This window comes from Thunnus thynnus, chromosome 10 (genome assembly GCF_963924715.1).
Source record: "Thunnus thynnus chromosome 10, fThuThy2.1, whole genome shotgun sequence".
Classification (NCBI taxonomy): domain Eukaryota; kingdom Metazoa; phylum Chordata; class Actinopteri; order Scombriformes; family Scombridae; genus Thunnus; species Thunnus thynnus.
The window spans coordinates 34,304,191-34,331,652 of NC_089526.1; the positions used below are offsets into that span (position 1 = coordinate 34,304,191).

A 27,462-nucleotide genomic window follows, 5' to 3' on the forward strand; every position below is an offset into this window, starting at 1 on the left:
GTTACAATCACGGTGAGCTTATAAAGGCTGACAGGACGCACGGTAACACACTGCGCACTGACTCCACGACGTTATTGTTTTATTGACTCGTTGAGAATCAATCTGGAAACGTTCACGCAGACATGGAAAAAGATGCAAGGCCCAACTGGGACAACCCCATGCAGTTTATGCTGGCATGTGTATCATATGCAGTCGGACTGGGAAACGTGTGGCGGTTTCCATATCTCTGTCAAATGCACGGTGGAGGTAAGTCACTCTAGACCACTTACATAACGGTCGTTTTTAACCAGATCTGTGGCTTCAAATAGCGTGCTTGTGAGGCGCCAACAGATATAGCCTACACAAAGTCCATTTTAAATAGGGAGACTATTTCATCATGGTTGATTCTGTTAGACAGCTGGACCTGCATTACAAGCATTTTCCATTCACTTTTATATTCCACGCATTTAGGGTTATCTCATTATACGGGTGTATTGTGTCAGTGTAAATAATGTAGTATTATCCTCGGGTAGTTTCTGCTTTTACATGAAAAAAATCTTTTTCCAAAGCGCTATTTACATGATAAAATAGAATATATAGAATACTGTTTATTGACTTGTTTCCTATATCATACAGATCATACAGATGGGCTGTAAATTTCCAAACGAACCTTATCAGACTGAATGAGTTATTGTTAAACAGTCAGTTGACTCAAAGTTGAAACTGGCAATAAACTAATTGCAAGTCATAAACTAGAATGAATGAGTAGAGAGTTATACAGTCTGTAGCCTCTGTACAGGCTTTACACTTACTGCTCCTAAAACACCATGTAGTAGAGTGAAGTGATAAGAGACAATACACACTTGCAACACAATAACAAAATATCATTAAAGGCAACACAAACATGACAAGAGAAAAATTATGTACGAAAAATAAAACTGAAAAAGGAAAATGATAGTCTGTGATTAGAATTCTGGTTTCTGGTTTCCTCTCTTGAAGATTCAGCAGTAAATTTGGTCTGGAAAAGATTATCTGCTTGTACACCTCAAGGATGGCAGCTTTGTTTATTAATTAAAACACAATATTTTTAATACAATATTTGTATTTAAATATAGTCACCTGCTTGACTATATTGAACTATAATATTATACTATATTAAACTATAAAGTTTAATTATTTCTCCACAAGGAGGAATACATTAAACTAAACCTGTTGCACAATTGTTCACCACAAAGATGTTCATTGCTATTTACACAATGAGAGTTGATGATATTATTGTCCTATGTTCTAACCACTTCTTTGAAAATTTGATTTTGTTTCTTTAAAGCACTATTTGTTCCAAATTACACTCATAGTACAATACTGGTATTTTACTTTTTATCCAAAAAAAGTACAAAAGGTGCCAACGTAATATTTTGTTAGTTCTGCTCTCAGTACATGTGTACCAAGAAGGATAACACAAGTAAATACAGCTGATAAAGGGCAGATATGCTGTACCTGTTGATCACAAAAAAATAATATTTTATATAAATGACAATGAAGTTCTTTTATACTTTTTCCTCCCCATTCCTTCGTGGCAGAACCATAAAGATAAAAACAGTAAGATAAACGGGGGCTTTGGCAGAGATCTTGATGAAACAAATCATAAAATTGTACAAAGTAGATATAATGTGGGTCGATGGGAGAATTGTTATGTCTTTATTTTTCCTATGTACAGATCACTTAACAATGAGCACACATCTACTGTGATTACTGTCCTGCAGGGCTGGACTGGGACAAAAATTCAGGCCGGGAATTTCACACCTACCCAGGCCACCTCATAGACTAGGGTTACTCAATAGGCAGACTCTGGTCCGGATCCGGACCCAAACACAAATAATCCCGACCGAGACATAAACCTGCATGATTATTATTAATCTTCCACATATGTTGGCTACTTTTTAAATTAGCATACACAGTTAAGTTTCCACACTGCTAAATCTTCAAAGTGGATCACGAAAGTGCTCTTTTTTCATCTCCCAGTTACAACAGCAACATCACAACTACAAAATTAAAATGACTGACATCATCATATTAAGCTACATGCAGAATAATACTTGAGTCAGCAACACAGCAAGAGCAGGCATAAAAAAAGAAAATTTGATGTTATTTGACCAAAAACTATGCATTTTCATATCATTTTAAAATAATATTATTACTATATATTTATATATTTTTTTGTTTTGTTTTGTTTTGTTTTTATGGTGCACTGTGTGCCTGACACCTATAGAGTAGGGATGGGTATAGTTAGAATTTTATCTTTATCTTTTATCTTTATCAATACTTTTAATGGTTCTTTTTAATCACTAAAGAATTTTTTTTAATTATCATTTTTTAAAAATAATACATTCAGAACAGGATTACAAGTGATTTATATTTTAAATAAAACTAGATATTCTTTCTAGAGCAGCAACAGTAATGTTTACAACAATATCTCACTGGAAACAAATCTAACATGTCAGCAAAAAAAAAATATTCCTGACATCAAAATACTGAGTGAACTTTAGAAAGGATGAAGAACACAGACATCAGTCAGTATCAGTCTTTCCTCCTGTCCTCTGTCTTCCTCCCTCTGCTGTTGATGTGATTCGCTGCTGCAGGTACCGCTGGTAGAGAGAGGAGAGCTGCCGTCTCTGCCAGTAGCTAAGTTTACAAGAATTTGACAAATTTTAATATAACACCACATTACAAACTAAACTTAACAGCTAGACTATATACAGACAGTTTTCGTTTTAGCTTGTTCATAACAATTAGCTATGAGCATGACCAGCTTACTTTGGTTGTATAAAACATACTGGCATTGGGTGGGACACTGCGGGCAAAACAGTTGAAAATATCACGTTTCTATATATTTATGCTTGTTGAGCAGGTGGTTTGATTAATTACATATTGGCTTCTTACTTGTGATGGTTTTATTGTGCTTACAGTAATAAGCGTAACTGTCGTCAACTCAAGTAAAATGTGATCTTCACTTCACCGTGTTTGTGTGTGTGTGTGTGAGCCCCACCCTCGGTCAAACACAGAGAGCAGAGGAGAGGACAGAGAAGCTGGTGTAACCATAACTTACACCAGAACGTGGTAGAGAATTCTCAGCATAGTTTTTGTGCGTTCATTTGGCTTAGGTACTGGAAAAAAACACTTAGGTGCTGTGCCAAAGTGTTATAATACTAGGAAAAACCCTGCATCACTGTGTTCTGTGCACAGACTGGAAAGTTTGCAGTCGATGATGTTGTTGATGCAGGAGGATACATGCGTTGGACCAATCATGTGTCACAATATGCATGGATCTTACCATCAGGTCAAAAGAGATGAAAGGGAGGGGGGACTGCATGCCTACAGATGTGAATGAATGTGGTTGTCTTGTGTTGTTTTTGCTATGATTTACCTTATTAATTTTGTGTTTTGACACTGGCCTGACACCCCAGGCCAATCAGCAGACGAATCAGGCAGGCCATCGAAAATTGTCCCGATGCTTCCAATGGTCAGCCCAGGCCTGCTGTCCTGGATGTGTAACTTTCAAGCAGGAAGGCAGTGACAACATGTGACAGCCTGCTCTCACAGTTGGATGGGGACAACTAAACAAACAAAAAGTCAAATCATTTTGTGCACAGAAACAGCAAGTGAAAAATACTGTAATATGACAAGCTATATTCAGCAATTGCTCACATGAGGCTTTGACAGTGGCTGGGGTTCATGGGAAATACTACAACAAAATAATGATCATTTTAAACTGTTGAGGTTTTCAAATTTTACTGACCAATGATAAAATATGTTCACAATACCATAGAGCTCCAAGGGAAATGTTTTTAATTATAAAGCGCATATTAACGATGTTCACCTCCAGTTATTGAAGGTAAAACACCTAAATTTGTTGCTGGGTAATAATTAGTCAGCAGCCCAAATAAAAAGAAAAAAATCAATGTTCAGCAGTAGTCTAATACTTTATTTTACGGGTCTGTAATTTGCTAGTCATTTCCTGTGACATTTCCTGTAAAAATCTATGTAACTTCTACATTTAAACCCAAGTAAATATTCAGCCATCATTCATTTACTATTGGAATTTTCCATATACTGTATATATGTATGTACTGTACTGAACTATATGCTGCCTGTTGAAATGATCACATTTTTCATGTTGACCTGACCTGCTTTGTACTGACTAAAAGGCTAGCATTTAGTTGAATGAATGGAATTAATTAACTGGAGGTGTGTTCATTGAATATTGTCTCCATTTTCTCTATGCAAACTACCAAATTACAGAAAATGTCCAGGAAGTCTCTTGACAGTTATTTGGAAATTACAGACTGGTAAAAAAAAAGTGTCCCTATCACTGGATATCGAAAACTATTGTACTGACTATAGTATATGTACTAAAGGTGGCACCGAATGTGTGGTCAGATCAGCTAGTTCCTGATTTAAATAAATTTTTAAGATTTTAGACCACCTTAAATTTAGACAAAGTCCTTGTATATATTTTTTTCTACTGTTTAGCATTTCTTCTAAAACAAGTGATCAGTATTGATCAAATGTTACATTTTATCAATTTCAGTTATATCATTTCTTTTTCTTCTTCTTCCTCTAGTTTTCCGCATACTACACTTTTTAATGCCATTAGTATTATCTTTCAGTATTATGCAAAATGAGATTAAACATCCTGAGTGTAGATTAGGGTAAACACACATGCCAGTTCAGGAAGGAAATGGCATTCACACAGGGTGTCGATCAGAAAGCAAAATAATCCACGCATTGGATAGGGTCAGTGTCTTTTATTTTCAATGAGGATTATGTTTCTGAAACATATAATAAACAATAACATAATACATTAAACTCTTTTTTTCCTTAATTCCATTAATATATAATAACCAATGTTAAATACTATTGCTCAGAAAATACTCGCATTTATACACAATATGACTGATAGCAAGTGCAAATAAACATATTTATTACAATTCTCAGAACAGAACAGAACATCTGATTAACTAAATACTGCATATTATGAACCATATAGGTCATCTCCACTCCACACAAACCAGATGAAACAGTCTTTTGCAGTCCTATGTTGCCACCTAGTTGTTAAAGGAAACACAACATTCTGCATGGTCCTCCATGTTAGAATTAAAATATAAAAAAGAAATCTCAGCATTTATGCTGGTCAATTGATTCCTAACCAGAAAAACTCAATATCCTGTCCCAACTTCCAGTAGGTCTGTGTACGCCTCAGCCAAATAGAACCCAGAACTCTTAACAAGCCATCAACTCAGCCAGCCAAACTGTCCTCCAATGTAACAACTGTAATACACGTTGGGGGTCTTTTCTACACTCAGTGTGGCAATAGTTTACTTTGCTTTAGGTTTTATGGAGGTATCTTTGAATGCTGTATGAACATACAATGCAAAATGTATGAGACATACTCTTTGTTAATCAAGTCATCAAGTCATGTCAAGTCAGTGTAGTATAGTATTTTCATTACATGTTTTACTTGCATGGGATTTAATGTCTATGTATAAGTACCACATGTTTGTACAGATGGGTGACAAATCAAAGGAAAAACCAACATAAAGTGTCTTAGTAAGGTGTTAGGTTACTTCATGCCACCAGGACAGCTTCAATGCACCTTGGCATTGATTCTGCAAGTCTCTGGAACTCCTCTGGAGGGATGAAACACCATTCTTGCAAAAGATATTCCCTCATTTGGTGTTTTGATGATGGCGGTAGAGAGCAATGTTGTAGTCTAGTCACTAAGTCTCGAGTCCAAGTCGAGTCCGAGTTGAGTCCCCATTACCTGAGTCCGAGTCCGAGTCATTAAGGTTGAGTCTGAGTCGAGTTCCAAGATGGGCTTTCTGTGTGCTGTGTGCGCGACTGCATGTTGTGTGTGTGTGGCTACAATGTCTGCGCCGCAGCTGCTGCTGTGTGTGTGACATGAACCAAAGTGTGGCTATGTGAAAATTTGACCAGCAAAAAATCGGATATATATTACTTCTTTATCAATTAACAAGTCTCGTCCTCGTCTTCAACTTCCGAGTCCGAATGCAGTCAATGCTCAAGTCCGAGTCCGTGTCATCAGTGCGCAAGTCTGAGTCATCAGTGTGCGAGCCCAAGTCAAGTCACGAGTCCTGGAAATCAGGACTTGGTCCGCTAGTGGAAACAGTCTTTTGCAGTCCTATGTTGCCATCTAGTTGCCAAAGGAAATGCAACATTCTGCATGGTCCTCCATGTTAGAATTAAAACATAAAAAAGAAATCTCAGCACTTATGCTGGTCAGTTGATTCATAACCAGAAAGAACTCAATATCCAGTCCCAACTTCCAGTAGGTCTGTGCATGCCTCAGCCAAACAGAACCCAGAACTCTTAACAAGCCATCAACTAAGCCAGCCAAACTTAGTTCACACTTAATAGATCTTTAGTTAAGGAATGTTAATTCACAGTTACTTCATACATTAATTGATGCGACCAAATTACCTGGATTCCTCTTACTAAAAGTTTATTTGAGGACCATGCATATGCTAAGCCTCTCTGATAAAAAAAAACATAGCTCCATATTTCTATGAGAGTAGATCCAATGGTATTTTTCACACATTTATAACATAGTTATTGGGTTTTTTTTATTATTACTATTATTATATTTGTGTTGTTGTTGAAAGTAGTGGAGTGCAGCACAGTAGAGAAAGATGCACTAAAACCAAAATCATTTAGCAGGTAAATTGACAATTGACAAATTAGAGGAGAATGATCAGACATGTTTAAGCTCAACAGAAGTGCCTCAGACCTACCCAATAAATTGACAACTGAGTGTAAAAGACACGCGAAATGTTCCTCATTACTTAATCATTACACCATACATGAGGTCACCATTACTTACCTGACTTGTCTCCCCCCAAATAAAGTCATGTTGTGATTCTCATTTGTAAATGGTAACATTCACTAAAAGGAAGTTTTTGTTTTAAAAATTTCACATATTAATTCTTGATTCATCATTAAGTCTATTATTTCATCATTTGTTCACTAATTTATATCCCTTTGAAAACTGAATATTCAACAAAAGAAATCAAATGTCAACCAAATAAAACACATTTTTTTCAAAATGATGCATTTTATTAACAAATAGCTAGTGGCCTGTTCTATTTATCAACATAAAAACAAAAAATCACGTACACTTTACTGTACTGTATGTACTGTAAGGTAAGGCCAGAAACAAAATGCCAGCAATCGCATATTTCAATCTCAATGGAAATTATATTATTATTATTATTATTATTATTATTTGGGTTCACCTCTCCCCCAACTAAAATGGAATACAAAACAAAAAATCATTTACACTGTACTGTAAGGTACAGCCAGTAACAAAATGCCATTAAGCACATATTACAATGACAGTGGCAATTTACTTTTCTTAACCCCCCCCCCCCCCCCCCCACAAAAAAAAATTATGTGTATGCATACACATAAACAAATTATTTCTTGTTTATATCAAAAAGAAAATCCTTCTTTTTTTGGATCCTCATTGAGGCTTGCCTCGGGTTCCCCAACACAAAAGGAGCTTAGCAAGAGAAGCAGGACTGTTATGGACGGCTATGTCTCAGGAGGTAGAGCAAGTCATCCACTAATCAGAAGATTGGTGGTTTGATGGTCTGCATGTAGAAGTTCCTTGAAGTCCTTGGGCAAGATACTGAACCCCAAATGGCTCCTGATGGCTGTGCTATCAGTGTGTGAATGATTAGATTCCCTCTGATTGGCAGGTTGGGACCTTGCATGTTAGCCCCTACCATCAGCGTATGAATGTGTGTGAATGGGTAAATGTGACTTATAGCTCTTTGAGTGGTCGGAAGACTAGAAAGGCGCTATACAAGTACAGTCCATTTACCATTCTTGTTAAGTGTTTTTCTTATATCATATTCTTATATCTTATATAATTTTTCTCTGGGTTTACAGCAGCAAGTTCTGCAATAGGTGCTTGATTCACTATGGTGTTACAGTCGACATGCATGATCCAGTTAAATGGTAAATGGACTGTACTTTTATAGCTTCCAACCACTCAAAGCGCTTTTACACTACAAATCACATTCACTCATTCATACAAGATTCACCACCTTCTGGTACTGAGTGATTTACTCTTTTTTCACTGTGAAAGACACACCTGTAAGGTCACTATGTGTACTTGTTGCCTTGTCCTCATGCTTCTGAATTATTAGGCACTAATAAATGTATAAATACATTTAAAAGGTTTTGTATAATTTTGTATGCACATGAACCTTTAGAACTGCCAAAATCACTAAAATAATTTAAACTTTTCTGCTTTAAAGGGGACTATTAGGTTTTTCCTTATTTTCAGTCATATATATAATGATACAATGTCGGATATTCATATTAAACGCAGCCAAAGTGTCAAATAATGAGGTAAAAGTATGTAGAAGTAATCTCTGTGAGCAAGAAGCACCAGCTTTAGACTGCTCTGAACGCTGAGTTTCCAACAATCCAACAAGCTGACATCAACTTGTGATGGATTTCCTTATATGGTCATCTGCTCCACACACAGTACGCAAGTTCACTGCTCTGTGCTAACATTATGGCATTTTTCCATTGTTTTCTGAGTAGTCACACAGAGCCATGACATGAGTGGAGCTGGCACGCTGTGAGTTTTTCCATTACAATGCACGGCAAAGTAAAGTAAGTAATTAACCTGTTGGAGGTGTGCAATTCAAATTCAAATAAAAATGTTCCAACATTGAAATCAAAAGCATAGCTCATGCAAACTCTCTTCAAATAAACAAGTCAGCCAATCATGCTTGTTGTGATGATGAACAAGCATGTGAGAAGAGATGCATAAACACAGATGTAGGATCCATATTTTACTATCCTGATGTGTTGGGAAATGAATTAAAATGAGATAGCCTAGACTGATTACAACTACTACGACTAAGTGTCACAAAATGATCAAATTATGGGACTTTTGGCATCATTGATCGTACATTATACAGAGGGAAAAATAATCATACAAATATAATTATTTTACATCTGGCAACACTGTGGTCAATCAGAACAGATTGGGCTCATCAGGAGGGAGGCCTTAAAGAGACAGGAGCTAAGACTGCCTGTTAAGAGACAGAGACTGAACTGAGGTGCTGCATAAAGGGTCTGTATAAGATAAAAAAAGAGTTTTTTAAACTGCGAATGATGCAGCGATACTCTAGTAGACTCCCAGAATAAAAATACAGAACTGGAAGTGAGCAAAATAGGCCCCCTTTAAGTTTAATGATTACTTCTGATAAAAACAACAGAAATAAAAATAAAATAAAATCATTTGAAAATTAGGAGGTCAAAAGGTACATGTATGACACAAATGTTTTTTTTTCCTTCCCCTCTATTATGTAAATGAGAGGTCAGTCAGTAACAGGCATGATACAATTTGGACTAGTCTAGCTCAAATTGTACCACTGTAGTTGAGGTCATTATACAATTATAATGGTCTCATGACATTATAATGGTCTCAATGGTCTTTTGACAGTCAATGTCAAAACCAACCACATATGACAGTTTAATGTCATATGTTAAAGCTATGATATGTAACTACTCTGCCTTAAAATGTCTAAAAACAACTAGACCTATGTTATATATTTTGTTGAGCTATGTACTCAAATTATCCCAAATGTTTCCAACAATTTTCAAACCCAGAGAAATCTGTAATTTTAATCAAGGTAACGGTCTGTTTCATTTGGTTGCCTGTAAATGGCATCATACCCCCTCTACCAAAGAGTATTTGTGCACAAGATGCATGCATTGGCGTTGTGTCTGTCCACCACAATTGCGTCTACCAAAGAGAATACACCCATAAGATAATACATCAGCTTTGTGGCCGTTTGCCACAATGGCGTCTACCAAAGATCATACACCTACATACACGTCTAGGGAGAGACAGACATAGTGGAAACACATATTACTGATCATCTACATGTGAAAAAATGCAATCTCAAGCACACATCAAGAATTGAAAATTGAAATGGGTTAGCTATTCTGTCTCAACATTTAGAGCAGGGGTCGCTCTTTGCAGAGGCTACACTAATATTAGCAATTAAGCTAACACTAACTGCAGATATGAACCACAGGTAAACACATACGTGGTTGTGTTGATCACTCTGGCACAAACAGCACACCCAAACTGAGTGTTCGATGGGGTTGAGGTCAGGACTGCTGGCAGGCCATTCCATCCTCTCCACTCCCAAATTCTGGAGGTAGTCTCTGATAAACCCCGCTCTGTGGGGGCGAGCGTTGTCATCTTGGAGGATAGAGTTCGGTCCCAGACTGTGGAGATATGGGATTGCCAATGGTTGCAGAATCTCTGCATTGAGATTGCCTCCAATGATGACATGCCTCGTTTTTCCAGTGAGGGAGATGCCGCCCCACACCATCACACTGCCTCCACCAAAGGATGTTACTCTATCGGTGCAGCAATCAGCATAGTGTTCTCCGTGTCTTTGCCACACTTTGACCCTATGATCCAACTGCCATAGGCAGAATCTGGACTCATTGCTGAGCATAATGTTCCTCCACATGTTCAGGTTCCAGTGCACGTGTCGCCGAGACCAGCGCAAACGGGTCATGGCAGGCCTCCTGGTAGCCCTATCATGACCAGAGATTGGCTGCATGCAGTCTGTTCCAGATTGTCTGGGCAGAGAGCTGTCAGCAATATCGTCCTGCAAACCTTGACTGCAAATCTGTAGAAGACAGCCCACGGTACCTAAGTGCTGACAGGGCGAGGAAATGGTCTTCTTGGGGTGTCGTCTTCTTGGGATGCCCACTTCGCGGCCAGTCTCTGACATTCCCCGATATATGGAACTTGGCCTTCACTTTGGAGATGGTACTAGGGCTCACTCCAAATAATGCCGCAACTTGGTTTTGCAGAACACCAGCTTGAAGTTGCCCTATCGCATGGGCCCTATCCAGATCAGTGGCATGCCAATTCTTGGAGCAGACACCTACTGACCACTGTAGCAGGTGCTGCCAATCAGGCACCTGATTGGCAGCTCACTACAAGAGCCAATAGCAACAGCAAAATAAGCTGTTTGGCATTGACAGAGAAGATTTGGCAAATTTTTCATGGGTGCAACCCACATACTCAGCTCTGCTGCTCATCCCACAAATGCATGTTCCTTACAAATGTGGTACCATTTAAAAGGGAAATAAACAGGCTTTCCAACTGCATAAGATGTATTGCCAAGAAGCATTGTTACAACAAAGAAATAATCTACCAAACACAAATTTCCTTACTTTTTGTGCTAAGTTTAGTTCAACAATGAGATTATACTGGATGTCATACTAACACCAAAATATAACAGCCAAGAGTTAATTAAATATATACAGATTGTGACGACCCCTCCATCAGTAAATTGTAGTGTCTACCGATAGCCTGCATCTCAGGCGTCTAGGGAGCATCAGTAAATTGTAGTGTCTACCAATAGTCTGCATGAGAGGCATTTAGGGGACAGGCACTTTTCTCTCTAGGTATTGAGAAATTGGCCCATTCCAAACAAGCATGTTTTGAATGGGCACTGCACTAGTCTCTCAATATAAAGCAAGGAATCTCTGTCTCTGTCTTCATGTATGTATGTATGTATGTATGTATGTATGTATGTTTGTGTGTTGTTTATGTTTTATGTTCATCCGATCTACTTCACACTTGGTGGGTGTATTGTTGGGGACACAAGGGAGTGCAATTTGGTGCAACTTGAACATATGACACATTTAATATTAATAAGCTTGGAATAAACAAGCGATCAGTGAGCCGCTTTGCTTTGCTTTGTCAGGATCACAACTGGACAACCCTGCCATGAGAGATCTGAGAGGAGGACATCTCTCTTTGTTTGATAATGTTAAATGTTAGTCTTTGTTGTGGGTTTACCAACTCATTTTAAAAAAGACGAGAAAAAGAGAGAGAGAAGGTGAGAAAGCTGAGAGGATGAGGGAGCGACAGAGAGACAGGCTGGTGAGGAGGGACAGCGGTGGAAAACTTTCTCAGAGAGAAATCCTGATAATGACAGAAATACATTATTTTCTGATTGTTTCATGGCGGTTATGCTCTGAAGCACAAACAAACAAATATCAAACACTCAACATGGCAATATACTGTGGAGACAGACGCTCTTTTGCTGCAATTTGGACATGTGACACATTTAAAATTAATAAACTTTGAATAAACAAGCAAACAGCAAGCCACTCAGCTGTGTCTGTGTGTTGATAAACATTTGTTGTTAATAAATCATGCATCATTGCATCATTTTTAAAAAAAGTACTTTATTTGGATGACAGGCTTTTGCTGAATATTCGGTTTTCAAGGGGATACAAATTAGTGAACAGATAATGAAGTAATTTCTATGTGAAGAATTTAAAGAAGCAAAAACTCAGAACATTAGTGAATGTTCGTTAAGTAACCATTTAAAAATGAGAATCACAACATGACTTTACTTGTGGGGACACAAGTCAAGTAAGTAATGGTGACCTCATGTGAAGTAATGATTAAGTAATGATTAACACTTAATGTGTCTTTCTCACTGAGTTTATTGGGTGGGCCCACAGCACTTCTGTTGAGCTTAAACATGTCTGATCAGTCCCCTCTAATTTGCCAATATACCTGCTAGATGATTTTGGTTTTAGCGCCTCTTTCTCTACCGTGCTACACTCCACAAACACAACACAAATACAATAAAAAAAAAAATATAAAAAAACAAACCCAACTGTGGCTTTGGCTCAGAAGGTAGAGTGGGTCGTCCACTAAAGATCAGTGGTTCGATTACTGGCTCCTCCAATCTGCACGTCGGAGTGTCCTTTGGCAAGATACTGAACCCCAAATGGCCCCTGATGGCTTTGCCATCTGTGTATGAATGTGTTTAAATGGTTAGTTCCCTCTGATGGGCAGGTTGGGACCATGTATGGTTGCCCCTGTACTCATTCAGCGGAATGTGTGAATGGGTGAATGTGACAGGTAGTGTAAAAAGCTCTTTGAGTGGTTGGAAGACTAGAAAGGCGCTATACAAGTACAGTCCATTTACCATTTACCAACTCATGTTCCATCCACTATGTTGTAAATGTGTCAGAAATATGATTGGGTCTATTCTCATAGAAATATAAAGTTGAACAAATGTATGGTCCAGAAACTAACTTTTATATAAGAGAAATCCAGCTAATTTGGTCGCATATCAATTAATGTATGAAGTGCATTATTAACATTCCTTAACTAATGATCTATTAAGTGTGAACTAATCACATAAAGTCAGTGACTTGATCATTTGTTAATGGTGAGCAACAGGTATTCATGAGACATCCTGCATTAATTCATGCATTAAATTATCATGAGTCAAGCATTAGTTAAGCATTACTTATAGTATATAATTTGTACCCTTATTATAAAGTGTTGCCGGTTTAGCTAATGAATTGGTAACTCATTGTATAATACATGTGAATTACTGAGTCTTTTAGAGAACCTGTGGGAGCTGGATACAAAATGCATTCTTTGCTCCTAAATATTTTACCCCCCATATAGAGACTAGACGAATGCTGAGGCTAGCTTCTTGGTGTAGGGCAATACTCCAGACTGCATCTTTGAGCATCTTGAAAAGCATTCTATAAATAAAAGGTATTGTTATTATTGTTATACTTGAAACTCAGAGGTTTTGATTTATTTGTGTTTTTATTTCCACCTTCAGGGGGGTTCTTGATTCCATATTTTATCATGCTGTTTCTGGAGGGGGTGCCCTTATTCTACATGGAGCTTGCCATTGGTCAGAAGATGCGTCTGGGTAGCATCAGGGCCTGGACTGCCATCAGTCCTTATTTGGGTGGTGTGGGTAAGTGCTGACTCAATGAGTGTTCAACGATCACCCATGGCAGTTAAAAAATAAATTCAAGGGGTTGTATCTCCAAGGTTGGAAACCATTTGCTTACCTTGCCAGAGATGCCAGAGTTTTAAGGTTTGTCCAAAAGTGGTAGAAAGTAATGTAAAATATTTAACCAGATAGGAAAGAACATACACACAAGATTATATTTACTTTTTGAGACTTTAATCATTGCTGTTTTTATTGTTATTCACTGAATTTGCCCTCTAAAAACTCCAACATCAGTTCAAATCTTGTTTGAACTGGTTACCAAAAAACATGATGTTGAGTCTGCTGTAGCATACAGTCATATGTATTACACCATTTGTGGTTCAGAGTGAAAATTGTATTGACTTCAGTGATCAGCCCTTTCCTCTTTCACCACCAGCAGGTTAAAGTTTTCACGTACTCAGTGATGCATCTCAACATCTGTGGATTGGCACAAAATTTGTACAGACATTAATGGTTCCCAGGCGATGATTTCCAAAGACTTGGTTATATTGTTTTTTTTTTATATTATTATTTGATAGAGTTGATGGACTCTACAAACAATTGGATAAATTGCCATGGCATTTGCAACAGATATAATGACTTTGATGATCCCTTGACTTTTCATCAAGGACCAGTACTTGTCCAGTACTAGTTTTATAACTAAATACCTGCGAATTAATTAAATTACCATCAGCCTCAGCTGCAATTAGTGTTTAGTGCCAATTAGTCAATGTTAGCATGCTAACATATTAAACTTTGCTAATGCTAATCAATTAAACATTGTTGCCTTCATCTGGAATCTTTCTCTTTTTACTTGAATTTTTTGGACTAACTCAAAAACATGGGACTTGATTTCTAGGTCATAGAGCTTTGACTCACATATGACTTGGCAGCATTACAGATTAAAAGGTGGATGTAGGATATGTAAAATGGGAAACACATTTTGTAATGCTTTTTAATGTATTTTTTGTATAATCCTCTTGTTTTAGGTCTTGCTAGTGTTGTGACATCCCTCTATCTGTGTCTCTATTACAACATCATCAATGCATGGAGTTTCTGGTACCTCTTTCATTCATTTCAAGTGAGCTGCTTATTAACAATTTACTGGATTTTTTTCAAAAGCAGATACATATACACAAAATATTGGACCTCATTTGAACACTAAGATGACAAACCTATACTGTATTGTGTTCATTTTTAGTCAGTCCTTCCCTGGGCAGAGTGCCCGATCAATTCCAACCGGACAGCACCTATAGAGGAGTGTCAAAGGGCTACACCCACTCAGTACTTCTTCTACAGGGAAACACTGGACATCTCCTCTTCTATTGAAGAGAATGGAGGCATTCATACAGGCCAGGCATTGTGCCTCCTGCTTGCCTGGGTGATTACCTACCTGTTCATTGTCCGAGGAGTGAAGTCAACTGGTAAGGTAAGAGAGGGAAAAATTAAAGGGGGCAATATATAATTAAATATATAAATCAGAACAAACTTTTGATATGATAACAGATACATTTTATCAATATTTTTTGGAATGTAAATATCATGGATGCCGGGTTATGTTTTAAAATGGGGGAGCAAACTTGGAAAGATACATAATTGGCAGAGGGGTCTGGGGGTCCTCCCCCAGAAAAATAATTAATACAATTTCCTGAATTTCTACTAGGGGTGTGCCCGAATCCAAATATTTTATTCAGCAAAGTACAAATAGTGGATTTTTTATGAACATTTATTTTGTACAAATATTTCAAAAATGATGTGTTTTCAGGAAGAAAAATAAAACATGTCAAATACCAGCGTGCAGGTCGGTTACATCGCTATCTCAGGCTCTCTTATCTGCTCCGCTGTTAGGTGTATCAGAAGGTCTCAACAAGGGGAGTCACATCCACCTGCTACATGACACACATTTCCTTTGGACATCACTCCCGGAGTTGGGGGTGTTCCCCAAAGATAGAGCTGAGCTACTGACACAAGCAAAGTGCTCTCATGGGACTACCCATAACCTGTTGTTCCCCTTCTCCTGTGAGGGTGTAAAAAATAGGCAGTAAATGGAAAGTGTAAAGCAAGAATCGCCTTCGAAGTTCTTCTCTACACATTACATGCTGTGCTGTCTCTGTGTTATACGTGTATAAATAAGTAGAGGTCTGTCTGCATGTTGGTAATGCATTCAGTTTAACTCAGTAGTCAGCGCAGTGATCTATGATCTTGGAGACTCAAGTTCGAGACCCGGAGGCTTCATAAGCTAGTGTATTCATAAACACTTTTTTAAACACTTTAATATCCTAAAATTAAAAGAGTAATAAAAGCACCTATTACATTACACCTATTTCCACTTTTAATCAAATACAAATACATATATAAATAATTTTGCTGCCTCAACAAATATAGATACAAATACAAATACTGGACTCTGTGCACATCCCTAATTTCTACACCACCTAACCTCTTGGATTAAGTCAAGAAACAGCCTCCTGCACTAGTCTAGATTAGTTAGATTGAAGGTGCTAAAATGCATTAAGAACAGTATAAAATTGGGTGGATCAGGACAGGAAGAATGGCTATTTCATATTTAAAATTATATTTATAAAAACATTATTTATCCTAAAATGTCTATTGCAAGAAAGTTTCAGAGCAACAGAGACACAGAGCTTCTCCGTAACCATAGTAATTTACTCTCACTCCTGCCTGCATTTACATGGTGCAAGAGGAGGGAGAGATGCTGTGCTGCTGACTGAGATTACTCTGAGCAGCATGCATGGGAATAAATTACAACATAAGAGATTTGTGTATATTTCTCACTTTCCCCCTGATGGTCTGAATATCTTGCTGCTGCATAGTGCTGCTGTTGCGCTGTGCTGCTCTGTCTTCTCTGCCCGTGCGCTGTCAATGACCTCTTTTCCTTCTCTCTGTCTTTGACAATTTGTTTTTTACTGTGTGAGAAAATGGATGTGTGCATGACGCCTTGTGAAAAGTGTCAATTGCATGAGTCTCATGGTCAGTGCATTAGAGTTAGCAGTCATGTTAAGAGCCACGTGTAGTGTTTAGTACTATGTAGTACTGAATTGTGGAGTTAGACCATTAATCTGTTTTTCATCATTTCTGTGTTCAGAGTTTTTTGGGCGTGTCTAAAATGAGGGGTGATTATCATGCCCCCCCCCCAAACACTATATAAGAACTAGAGCACCTTGGCATCGGCTGGTTGTGTAGTCTGTTGTTCATTAGTGGCAGCATGCAATACTTCCATTGCAAGCTTAACGTTAGCATCCTTATGTATGCTCCAGTCACAACAGTACATGTAAACTCTCTGGAAAGATAGAAAGGTCTACACTTAACTATGAGATATTCAAGGTTAGCAGAGCAGTGCCTCTCATTAACGGCATTGTCCGAGCACCAAGCTTTGTTAATATAAATGCACAGTTCCCCACACCCCTATGGTTTTACCGGAGTCATTAGCTGTTGTATCTGCCCTGAGGATGTAGCAGCCTGGTAGCTCAATGGCACTATCAGGCACGCTGGTGTTAAGCCATGTTTCCGTAAAAATCATGAGGTTGCAGCCCATAATCATAATGATAGATGCCGGTGTAGTGTTAGCTGTTACTTGTGAATGGGGCCATTTTCGGTCAACAGTAGCGTTCAAGGAGTTATTTCAAACCCAGCTGAAGCGTCCCTTGACGGGTAGAGTCGGTGTTAAAGCTCCAGTCCACCAAAAAGATATTATCCATCACCCGCTGCTCATGTGGCACTGCTGTTGGAGTTGTGCCTGTGTAGGCCCTCTCTGCCTCTCTGTCCAGTCTCACCCTTGCTGTCTCAGACTGCGTTGCGGATGCTACTCCGGTGCCTTTGCCGTCACTACAGACATACTCCTGCGGCTCCTATATCTTGCCCTTCGCCATCACTTTTACAAAGAAGTGAGTAATGTTGTAACCAAATTTCATTGATAAAAACAACATTTTAACATAACTATCATTGGTGATGGATTGCTTGTTAACTACTCATTTAAGTCACATTTTTACTGAAATAAGTCCCCATTTACCAACAAAACAGGTGCCAAATTAAACACTGGCTCCTAACGTTACTTTATTTTTATCCATGTTGATTGTCATAAACCCACAAACAAGGCCTATTTTAAATTGTATATTTTTAAGGGAGTTCAGCCTGAGTGTAGTTAAGTTCAGAGGCTTTGACTGTTCAGTTGGGGGCGCAGTTTCAGCATGTTCAGCGGACATGCCCCCAGCGTTTCAGAGCTCAGCTGCTAGCAAAGTTAGCTTAGTTAAGAGTTAGATTGATGTTCAATCGGTTCGGCATTTCGGCGACAGTACAATCCTACTTTTAGCTGATTTAAAGTTTGGCTGGAGTCAGTGGGAGTCAAGCAGGTTCATTCAGTACATGCTAGCCTATCTTTTCCTATGTTTATTTTCAGTCAGTGATCACAGTTAAGCTAAATGGCATGTTTCTAACCTTTGTAAATAGTCAGACTCCTGTGTGGATCGACAACCAAAGCATGCAGTGGCAATGACAGGTTTGACTCAACCAATTCAAAGGGTGGTTCAAAAATGTGTGATTTGTTATTACTTATTTTTGTCAGTTGCTGAAAATAGTAAAATGATCATTGATATTGGCTGTTTAAATATAATTATCTGATTGCAGGGGCTTTTTTTTTTTTTCAAGTGGGGTATCAAAACCACAACTTTGCTCCCCTTAAATTAATAATGGGGGTGCATTTGCTCCACTTGCTTCATTGCTGAGGCACCTATGGTTAATATAACATATATACTTGTTAATCATATGAAAGGTCTTTGGTCATACAATCATGTACAAACTAATTGTTTACATATTTCATGAACCTGAACACCCTGAACATCCAACCAGCTAACTGAAAATGGACATTTAAAAAATTGTGTATCATGCAGGTGTTTTTCTTTTGTCCAGACTAGAGGGCGAATTGTGGGGATATGACTGGTTGATGAAGTTGTCCAACAAACCACTCCATCATCACGAATTCACTCTTATATTTGAACTTTGACCATAACATGCTGTTTTGCTCCATCTGTAGGTGGTGTATTTCACAGCCACATTTCCCTATGTGGTCCTCTTTATCTACCTGATCCGGGGTGTCACTCTTCATGGTGCCATCAATGGTGTCAAATACATGTTCACACCCAAGGTAAGGTTGAGTTGATTTGGCAATAGCCATATGGGTGCCTAGTATTATAGCCTAGGGTTTACCTTACAAACTCCTGACTCTCTGTATTGTGTATTAATAGTAGAAGTATAAGATACTTGCAGTATGTGGTTTATGCCATGGCAAGGACCACGACTGCAGCTGGCCTCATCAACAAGACACCTACTGACATGGACTTTATCCTGCCCATGGACACTACACATTACATTGACGTAAAAATAGCATTATCTGCACATCTGTGAACCCACTACATCTAGCATGGTGGATTGTATTAATACAATACCATATTTGTTAGTATTTGCACACTGCATATACTATTTATACTATAAACATTTTCCATTCTCTTCATTTCAAACTCTGCAGCTCTTTTCAGTTTTAAATTTATTTTACATATTCTTATTGTAAAGTTCTGTTTACTTCATTTATGAGTTTTTGACTTGTGGTACTTGTTTTTTTTCTTACTTTGTATAGGTATTTACCTTGTAGATTGTTATGCACCACAACACCAAGGCAAGTTCCTTGTATGCGCAAACTTACCTGGCAATAACCCTTATTCTGATTCTGATGCTTGATTCTGGCCATACATTATTTTTAGGCTTCTTGTGATGTCTGCACAGTGGAGTTTGTTGACATTTTCCAACATAAAGTTTCTATTTAAATAGTGTTCTGCTCCAAAGCACTAGTAAATTATTTTTCAAAACGTGGCAAGAGCCCATTTTACAAGTAGAATAATCCACTGAGTGTTTGCAGTTTCTGTCTTAAATAACATACAGGCTATGAACCCTAACAGCGCATGAATCACCTTATTATGCTTATGTATGTATGCCTTACTATGACATCCAGCAGGTGCTCACCTGAAAAGCCTCTGCAGAATTGTTTTGGGCTTACATGTGCCGTGTGTGTGTGTGTGTGTGTGTGTGTGTGTGTGTGTGTGTGTGTGTGTGTGTGTGTGTGTGTGTGTGTACCTGTGCCCATATGTGCATGTGCCTTTTTCTGATTTTAGATGGAACAGCTTGCTGACCCAACTACATGGATCAATGCAGCCACTCAGATCTTTTTCTCTCTGGGTTTGGGTTTCGGGTCACTCATAGCTTTTGCCAGCTACAACCAGTACAACAACAACTTTGAGCGCCAGGCCATCGTTGTTTCCCTTATCAACAGCGGAACCTCCATCTTTGCCAGCATTGTCACCTTTGCCATCTATGGGTTCAAGGCCACCGTCAACTACGAGGACTGCCTAGAAAGGTGCGTGCGTTTTGTGCTCATGTGAATATATGAGTGCACACTAAATGCAGAGTAGCAGGACACAGGGTTAAGGTTAGATACTGATGTGGTACTGAACTATACTCAGGAAGTAGTAAAGTAATTGCAAGTGTTTAATGTTATGGGTGAAAGTCAGGGTTAATATAGTGTACTCTTCATGTAACAGTCATTTTATTTCCTCTTCCAGGACGCGCTTGCTGCTGCTGAATGCCTTTAGTCTAGCAGAGGATAGCATCACTTTGGACAATGTCTTTGAGTGGATTGAGAAACTAAACACAACATACCCGCAGCAGTTTGCTGAACTCGCCAACAAACTGGAAAACTGTGACCTAGAGAGTGAATTGGACACTGTATGTATAAAACAATACAATAAACACACACACACACACACACACACACACACACATATATATATATATATATATATATATATATATATATATATTGCCATAGAGTGAGTTTTCATTGATTTATGTAAGAAAAGCACTGGAAGAAGCAAGAAGTGTAAAGCACTGTGTTAAGGAAATTCATTGTTAGAAGGCAATACAACCTAACTAGGAATTAGGTGGTTTAAGGACAAACTTCTTTTGTTGTATTTTTTGTCTGAATAAGAATTCATTTGGCATGACATGAAACAGAACAGACATGAGGGATAATGTGCAACAAATATGTTGAGTGGACTCAATAACAGCTTGTGGTCAGTGCCTTAAACCCAAACACCACCAGGGTGCCCCTTCATTTGGTTTTAATGAAACTCGAGGTTAAAATAATAACACTGGCTCAGACAGAAGAATTAAGAGATGGTGAGTGCACATATTTATCCACAAATGGCCAACGCAAACAAGAGTGGTGGCTCCTTTATTATTAAGACTTTTTGTCCACCCAAGATTTTTTTAATTTATTTTTTATTGAGACAAATAATGTAACAAAATGGATGAAAGTTCTGGATCAGTCAAAAACATATAAAAAACATAATACAGTTTAAAAAAAAATGGGAAACAAATTATATATACATACAACATACCATGCACATATGCATATACAATGGGCTAGAAACCACCCCCACCCTTCGTACACGCTACTCCCCATGTAAAATGGACCAAAGCCACACACACTATGAGTTATTGTGTGTAGACTGTTGGCAAAAAAGCAAATCCAACCCACCTTGACAAAAACCATAACAAAATGTAAAAAAATAATTAAAAATGCATGCAGGCAAATACCTCCTACATGCACACATATACAACATGCACAGGTATGTACTACTTACACATACATATATACATGCATAGATGACAGAGACATGTACAATATTTATTTATTATCCATAGAACATATACAAACAGTACAAACATGTATACCCACTCACTCAGCTTAGGTGAACAAGGCCAAAAATAATGAAGACATCAATGTATTAAGGTCTTGGCCAGGCCAGACCAGGACCCCTGGGCAAAGAACCAGCACTGTGGCATGGGGAACGTAGACGGGCACTAATAGTGAGGTCTTAGAACTGAATAAGGATACTGTGCAGCTTTGTTAATTATTATTTTTTGAAAATGCCAGTATTGGGTGTTTAGTATCTGTCCAGAATGCATTGAGTTGGTTGAGGTTGGTTACTCTAGCTGAAGCTGCTGCTGGGCCAACTACACAAGTGGCACACTCACTCTTCTAGTTTCATTTAATGGGCTGCTCAAGCGACCCACATAGTGATTGGGGATTTCTCCCAGCGTGCCATTGGCCAGTCCGACTCTGAATTTAAGGAGGGCTTAGCCTTCTCTAGCCCGCATTACCCACCACCCTGCACCCCATTGTAAAGTGAAACTTGTGATAGTATCTCAGTCGATGTGGTGGTAGCCAAAGTATATAGAGCATACCTTTAAGTGTCTGAATCCCCATTTCTGTAGAATTGTGAATAATAGTTTTCTGTTGAGAGCTACAATAAGTGGAATAATTTATGAGTATTGGTGAATGAAGAATGAATTAACACTCATTCTTGTTTGTCAGAGCCTTACCACTAACAATGGGCCTTATGCAAGAAGAACTTGTCCAAACATATTTGTTCTTAAGTGGCACAGATATATATAAAACAGAAATCAACAAAAAGTAAAACATATAACTAGACAAACATAATGCAAAATTAATAATTTGTTCACCATTTCATTGTCACCATGGCTCCTACTTTACTGAGAGGTTTTTTAGATTTGATGATTTTTATTGTCATATTGATGATTTTTATTGAAGCACAACAGCTTCCACATTTCAGTAGTTGTTGGAAACAGCTGTTACAGCTGTTAACACAGCCCTCTAGAAAAATTATATTAAACATTATGACATTAAATTACCACCAATTTAACTTTGAGAAATGTAAAGCATGAGGCAGAGAGACTTATTTGTCCCTTGACAGTAGTCCCGGAATGTGGTTTGAGTGATGTGTGCTAACTCTTGCCATTTGTCACCTTTACTTTGTAGTAAAAGCCATCTGAATGCAGTAAACTCATGCAACAAATAGGTCAGAGTCATAATCCCTTGTATGAATGAACTCTCTCGGTCTGTGTTTCTTTCTTTGTCTCATCTGTTTCAGGCAGTAGAGGGGACAGGTCTGGCCTTCATAGTGTACAGTGAAGCCATTAAGAACATGCCGTTGTCTCAGCTGTGGTCAGTGCTGTACTTCTTCATGCTTCTGCTGCTGGGAATGGGCAGCATGTTGGGCAATATCACTGCCATCATCACCCCGCTACGAGACTTCAAGGTCATATCCCGCATGAGCAATGAGATGTTCAACGGTAAGATCCAGGATGATGTTGATTGAACATTTTGCCATCATCATCCTTGTGGACATCAGCCTGTCCCAGAGGATTATATAGGCCTTTTAAACTATAGCCATATTGGTGCTATTCATACTGGTTCTGGTTACAAACAAAATCTGATTATGTGTCCTGTTTACACACTCCACATTAAAGATCAGCACCAAATCTAACTATCCTCAATTGGAAAACTACTGAATATGAGCTTTGCTGTAATATCAGTTTCATCAGAATATAATACTAGTAAAGTTATTGAATTTATATGAGCTTTGTCTTTCCTTAACTTGTAAACATCACCTGGTCAAAGATGGGAAACTATGGAGGACTGACATGTCTCTCTAGAGGAATATTTATGACTTCACTCAACTGAGTTAGCTTGTACAAAAACAGAAAGTAATAGTAATAATAATAGAATATTTACTTTACAGATTTTATCTTGTGACCAGATTAAGTTTTCAACCCCCACTTTCAAATTGAAAGGAATTTCTGTCAGAATGATTCAATTTATTCTGAACGTGCCCTTATTTGGATCGTTAGCGGAATGCATTCAAAGTTGGTCCTTGGGATTCCCTAGTGGGGAAAAATGTGCAATGACTCTACACCCGCCAGGGGTCCCTGCTAGAACTCACTAGCATTTACTTTTTGAAAAGTTGCTTACAGAATCCAAAAATCTATAAAGAGGTTCTGTGTTTATCAGGGGGAATTGCTTGCATTTGTGTCTGGATTTATGAGATGCTCCTTTTGGCAGAACAGGTGAATTTATCGGTTTTCTCCCATCACTGAGCCAAATTTGTGATATGTGATATTGGACTATATTAATAAAATTGATTTGACTTGACTTGTGCAGCCAGACACTAAACTGTGTACGTTCATGAGTTTTACTAGCATTTGATATAAGGTGAGAATTCCTTATGAATATCGGTCAGACGGCAGGGTTTGTCTGCAGGTTACTGCCACATAGTACGTGTTGCTATGTAGTGAATGTTAAAGGTTACTAATTGAATGAATGAATGGGAATTGTGACTGAGTACTGTGTTTTGCTTGCAGGTTTAGTGTGTTTGTTCTGTTTGCTGCTTGGCCTGGGCTTCACCACCACATCAGGGAATTACTGGTTTACCATGTTCAACGACTATGGAGCCACTTTCTCCCTGCTCTTCATTGTACTAATTGAGGTCATAACTGTCAGTTACATCTATGGAATCAAAAGGTTTGTGTATTTATGTGTGGTCGTCACCACAATTGTTTACCTTCAGGTCAGCTTTTGTCTTGGCTCTACTAGTGGCTAGTGCCAAATGTGTAAAGTATAAAATAATCAGCACTCTTATGCAAACTATATAGAATGAGATTATTGTTGTGCTTTTATCTATTCATTTTAGATTTGAAAAAGACATAGAAGACATGCTTGGTCATCGTCCCCACTGGTACTGGAAGATCATGTGGACAGGAGTTAGTCCCCTTCTCCTCATCGCCCTCTTCATCTTCTACATCATCAACTACATCCAGGGAGGGACACCTACCTACCAAGCATGGAACAAAGAGCTGGTGAGCCAGCTCAATCTCTTTCAATATCATATTACATCCAGTGTCACGCTCACATCACCTAAGCAAATGTCATGCCCAATAAGAGGATACCACAAAGCTACTCCTTATATATATATATATATATATATATATATATATATATATATAGTTCTAAAGGCTACACCTGCACACAAATGAACAAATATATTAAATATTTTGTGGCGGTGTCTGCCTGGTCCATAACAGAGTAGGACATCACCATGTGACAGTCAGCATACATCCATTTCACAGGAAAAACAAACCAAAATTTACACCATCTTCATTTTTCAGTTTTTCTGTGTTGTCTTTTAAACTTTTGGCTGCATGTGATGCTTTGTTACCATTAATAAACCAATTCCTGGTAACAGTATGTTGCTGCTGTTTTAATGACATGAAAATATCAGCATAAATGAAAACTGGCAGAGGATGTTTTGATACTGTAACCTATTTACTATACCAATATTCAATAAGCAAAACCACATTATGTAACAATATAATCCCTGCCATCAGACTGTTTGTAATCAGCTGACAGGCACTTAAAGAGTCTGAGATCAGACAAGACTCTTTCTTAATACTCAAACATGGTAACCAGCATCATAGAGAGCTGAAAGGGCACAAAGAGCATTAGTTCAGTCTTATTGTTACACAACATTACCTCAAGGCTATATGATTAATAACCTTAGGTAATAGAAGACCATGTTTAACTTTAAAATGTACAGGACAATGGCTATGATTACTTTTGTGGCTTTTGACGTAGCTTTAAGCCAGCAGATTGACACTGATACAAAAGTCTACATCAACAATGAAAGCCTTCCCTGACTGGTATGCATCAACAAAAACAAGCAGACAAACAAGCTATTTTATGGTTTACGTATGTGGACTTGATACTTAAATTTGTGAAGAAGCCAAGCGGCTTTGTGTTATAAGTATTGGTGTTTGGTATTGGTGAGGAACTGTACTGGCTTAGAGACTTTGGTGATGTGACAGATCTAGATGGGCTGCGTACATTGATTATATATTATTGCTGATTAATGAGTTAAAGTGCTTCATTGTATTTTCATTTGATTTTAGTTTAGAATTTATTGATTTTACTTTTATTTTCTCTTCTGCAAAATTCTTGCCATTCCATATGTTTCTTTGTTGTGTAACGAGTCCGACAGGTGTAAGTTATCACAAGAAATTTAAATTTGATTTGTGCAACCAGATTCAGTAAATCACCAGTGTGAGCTAACTAAGATCTAAGTTTGTGGGTCAAGTGAGGACTTGTCCAACCAATCCAGGAAACCTGAACAGGCTTTAAAACTTTTTTCTTTTTTTGACACTAACAAGTTGTTTATCTGGTGATATGTTCCCTCAGAGCCTAGAACAGTGTCTCAAAATGTTCAAAACACAATGTAGTCCTAAGACACATAAATGGCTTTATCTGGTTGCAGCCCAAAGTGACTGACTGATGGGAACCAAATTCAAGAAATGATTTTTTTCTGGAGGCAGTAACTGTACCTGTTTTTTCAGGGAAAGTCAGTGGTGACCGAGTATCCTGTTTTTGGTCAAGTCTTCATTGGGCTGCTGCTGGTGTCGTCAGTCAGCTGTGTTCCCCTCACAGCTCTGTCTGTGTACTGCAGGAAGAGGAAACATGGCCATCACAAGAGGCAGCGTACTGTCAGCACAGTATCTGCTTAGTGAGCAGGTTATGACAGAGCACACATTTACTGAGACTAACCTCTGACCATCACTTGCCTTCCTGGGCACACATCTCTGTCCTCCAGTTGAACACACAACACTCCTTCACTTCTCACTTATAACAAGGGACAATGGAAAATAGTTGTCTTTGTCCACACTTTCACACACACACACACACACACACACACACACACTCTCTCTCACACACACACACAAAACTTGAAGACAGGGATATCAAATCCACATAAAAATCAGGTCAAACCTTTTTGCTCCTTTTTTAATGTGGGTTTTTTCAGTGAAAACCATTAAAAAACAAAAAATCATGAGCCTTAACAATACTCTTACACGTATATGTATTGTATAATTTCTCTCAGTGTTTAAGTCACATCAATACTCTGTACATTGAAAGAGATTCCTCACATTCCACATAGAGTGAAAATAATTCAGATCGCATTTTCCACAGTTCAACTGTGGAACATGTTATTAGTGTAGATATAGTTTGTTTAATTTCCAAACATTTACAGCAAATATGGTTGTCATAATATGTCGTATGACACTAGTTTACTAAACGGTCATAATATGATGAATGTATGTAGATACGTAGTTTACTCAATGAGTTATGAGAAGTAGTGTTTATGTCTGTAATTTTTTTCATATCTTATACACTGCAAAAATGCCTTAGTTGTTTCATGTTCAGCCTTAAATATTAATATGTATTAATATGTTCAGTGTGTGTGTGTGTGTGGGGGGGGGGGGGGGGGGGGGGGTAAGTCAGGGTAAAGTCAAGTCAAGTTTTTTTGTAGAAATACAAAATCCCACAATGGGATTATAGTCCAGAAATAGGATTATAGAAAGTCCAGCACTACTGGGACTAGTAGCACTTGTTATTGCAGTTTCCCCTGTGTTTAGGAATTTTCTAAAAATGAGTGTCAGTATTTTGAAACATGAGAAAAGGAGGCAATTTAAATCAGTAGTAGGCTACTGACAAATTCTAGAAAAAAAAATTCTAAAATTCAAGTTTGCAAAAAAATATCAAACCACATTGGCAGATTTTTTTGGGGGGGAGAAAATAAGATGTTGGACTTAATAATAGACTGATGAATTG

The 27,462-nt window shown here is 38.1% G+C and overlaps 1 protein-coding gene across 1 annotated transcript; it reads left to right on the forward strand.

Moving 5' to 3' along the window:
* On the forward strand, positions 1-26,575 carry LOC137192012 (sodium- and chloride-dependent transporter XTRP3-like). Its single transcript, XM_067602559.1, has 11 exons — positions 1-246; positions 13,713-13,853; positions 14,861-14,952; positions 15,073-15,300; positions 18,922-19,032; positions 20,054-20,295; positions 20,501-20,663; positions 22,895-23,096; positions 24,165-24,324; positions 24,494-24,659; positions 26,190-26,575. Exons 1-11 carry the CDS (start codon positions 123-125, stop codon positions 26,355-26,357), a joined length of 1,797 nt encoding a protein of 598 aa, XP_067458660.1. The 5' UTR covers positions 1-122; the 3' UTR covers positions 26,358-26,575.
* The last annotated feature ends 887 nt before the right edge of the window (positions 26,576-27,462 follow it).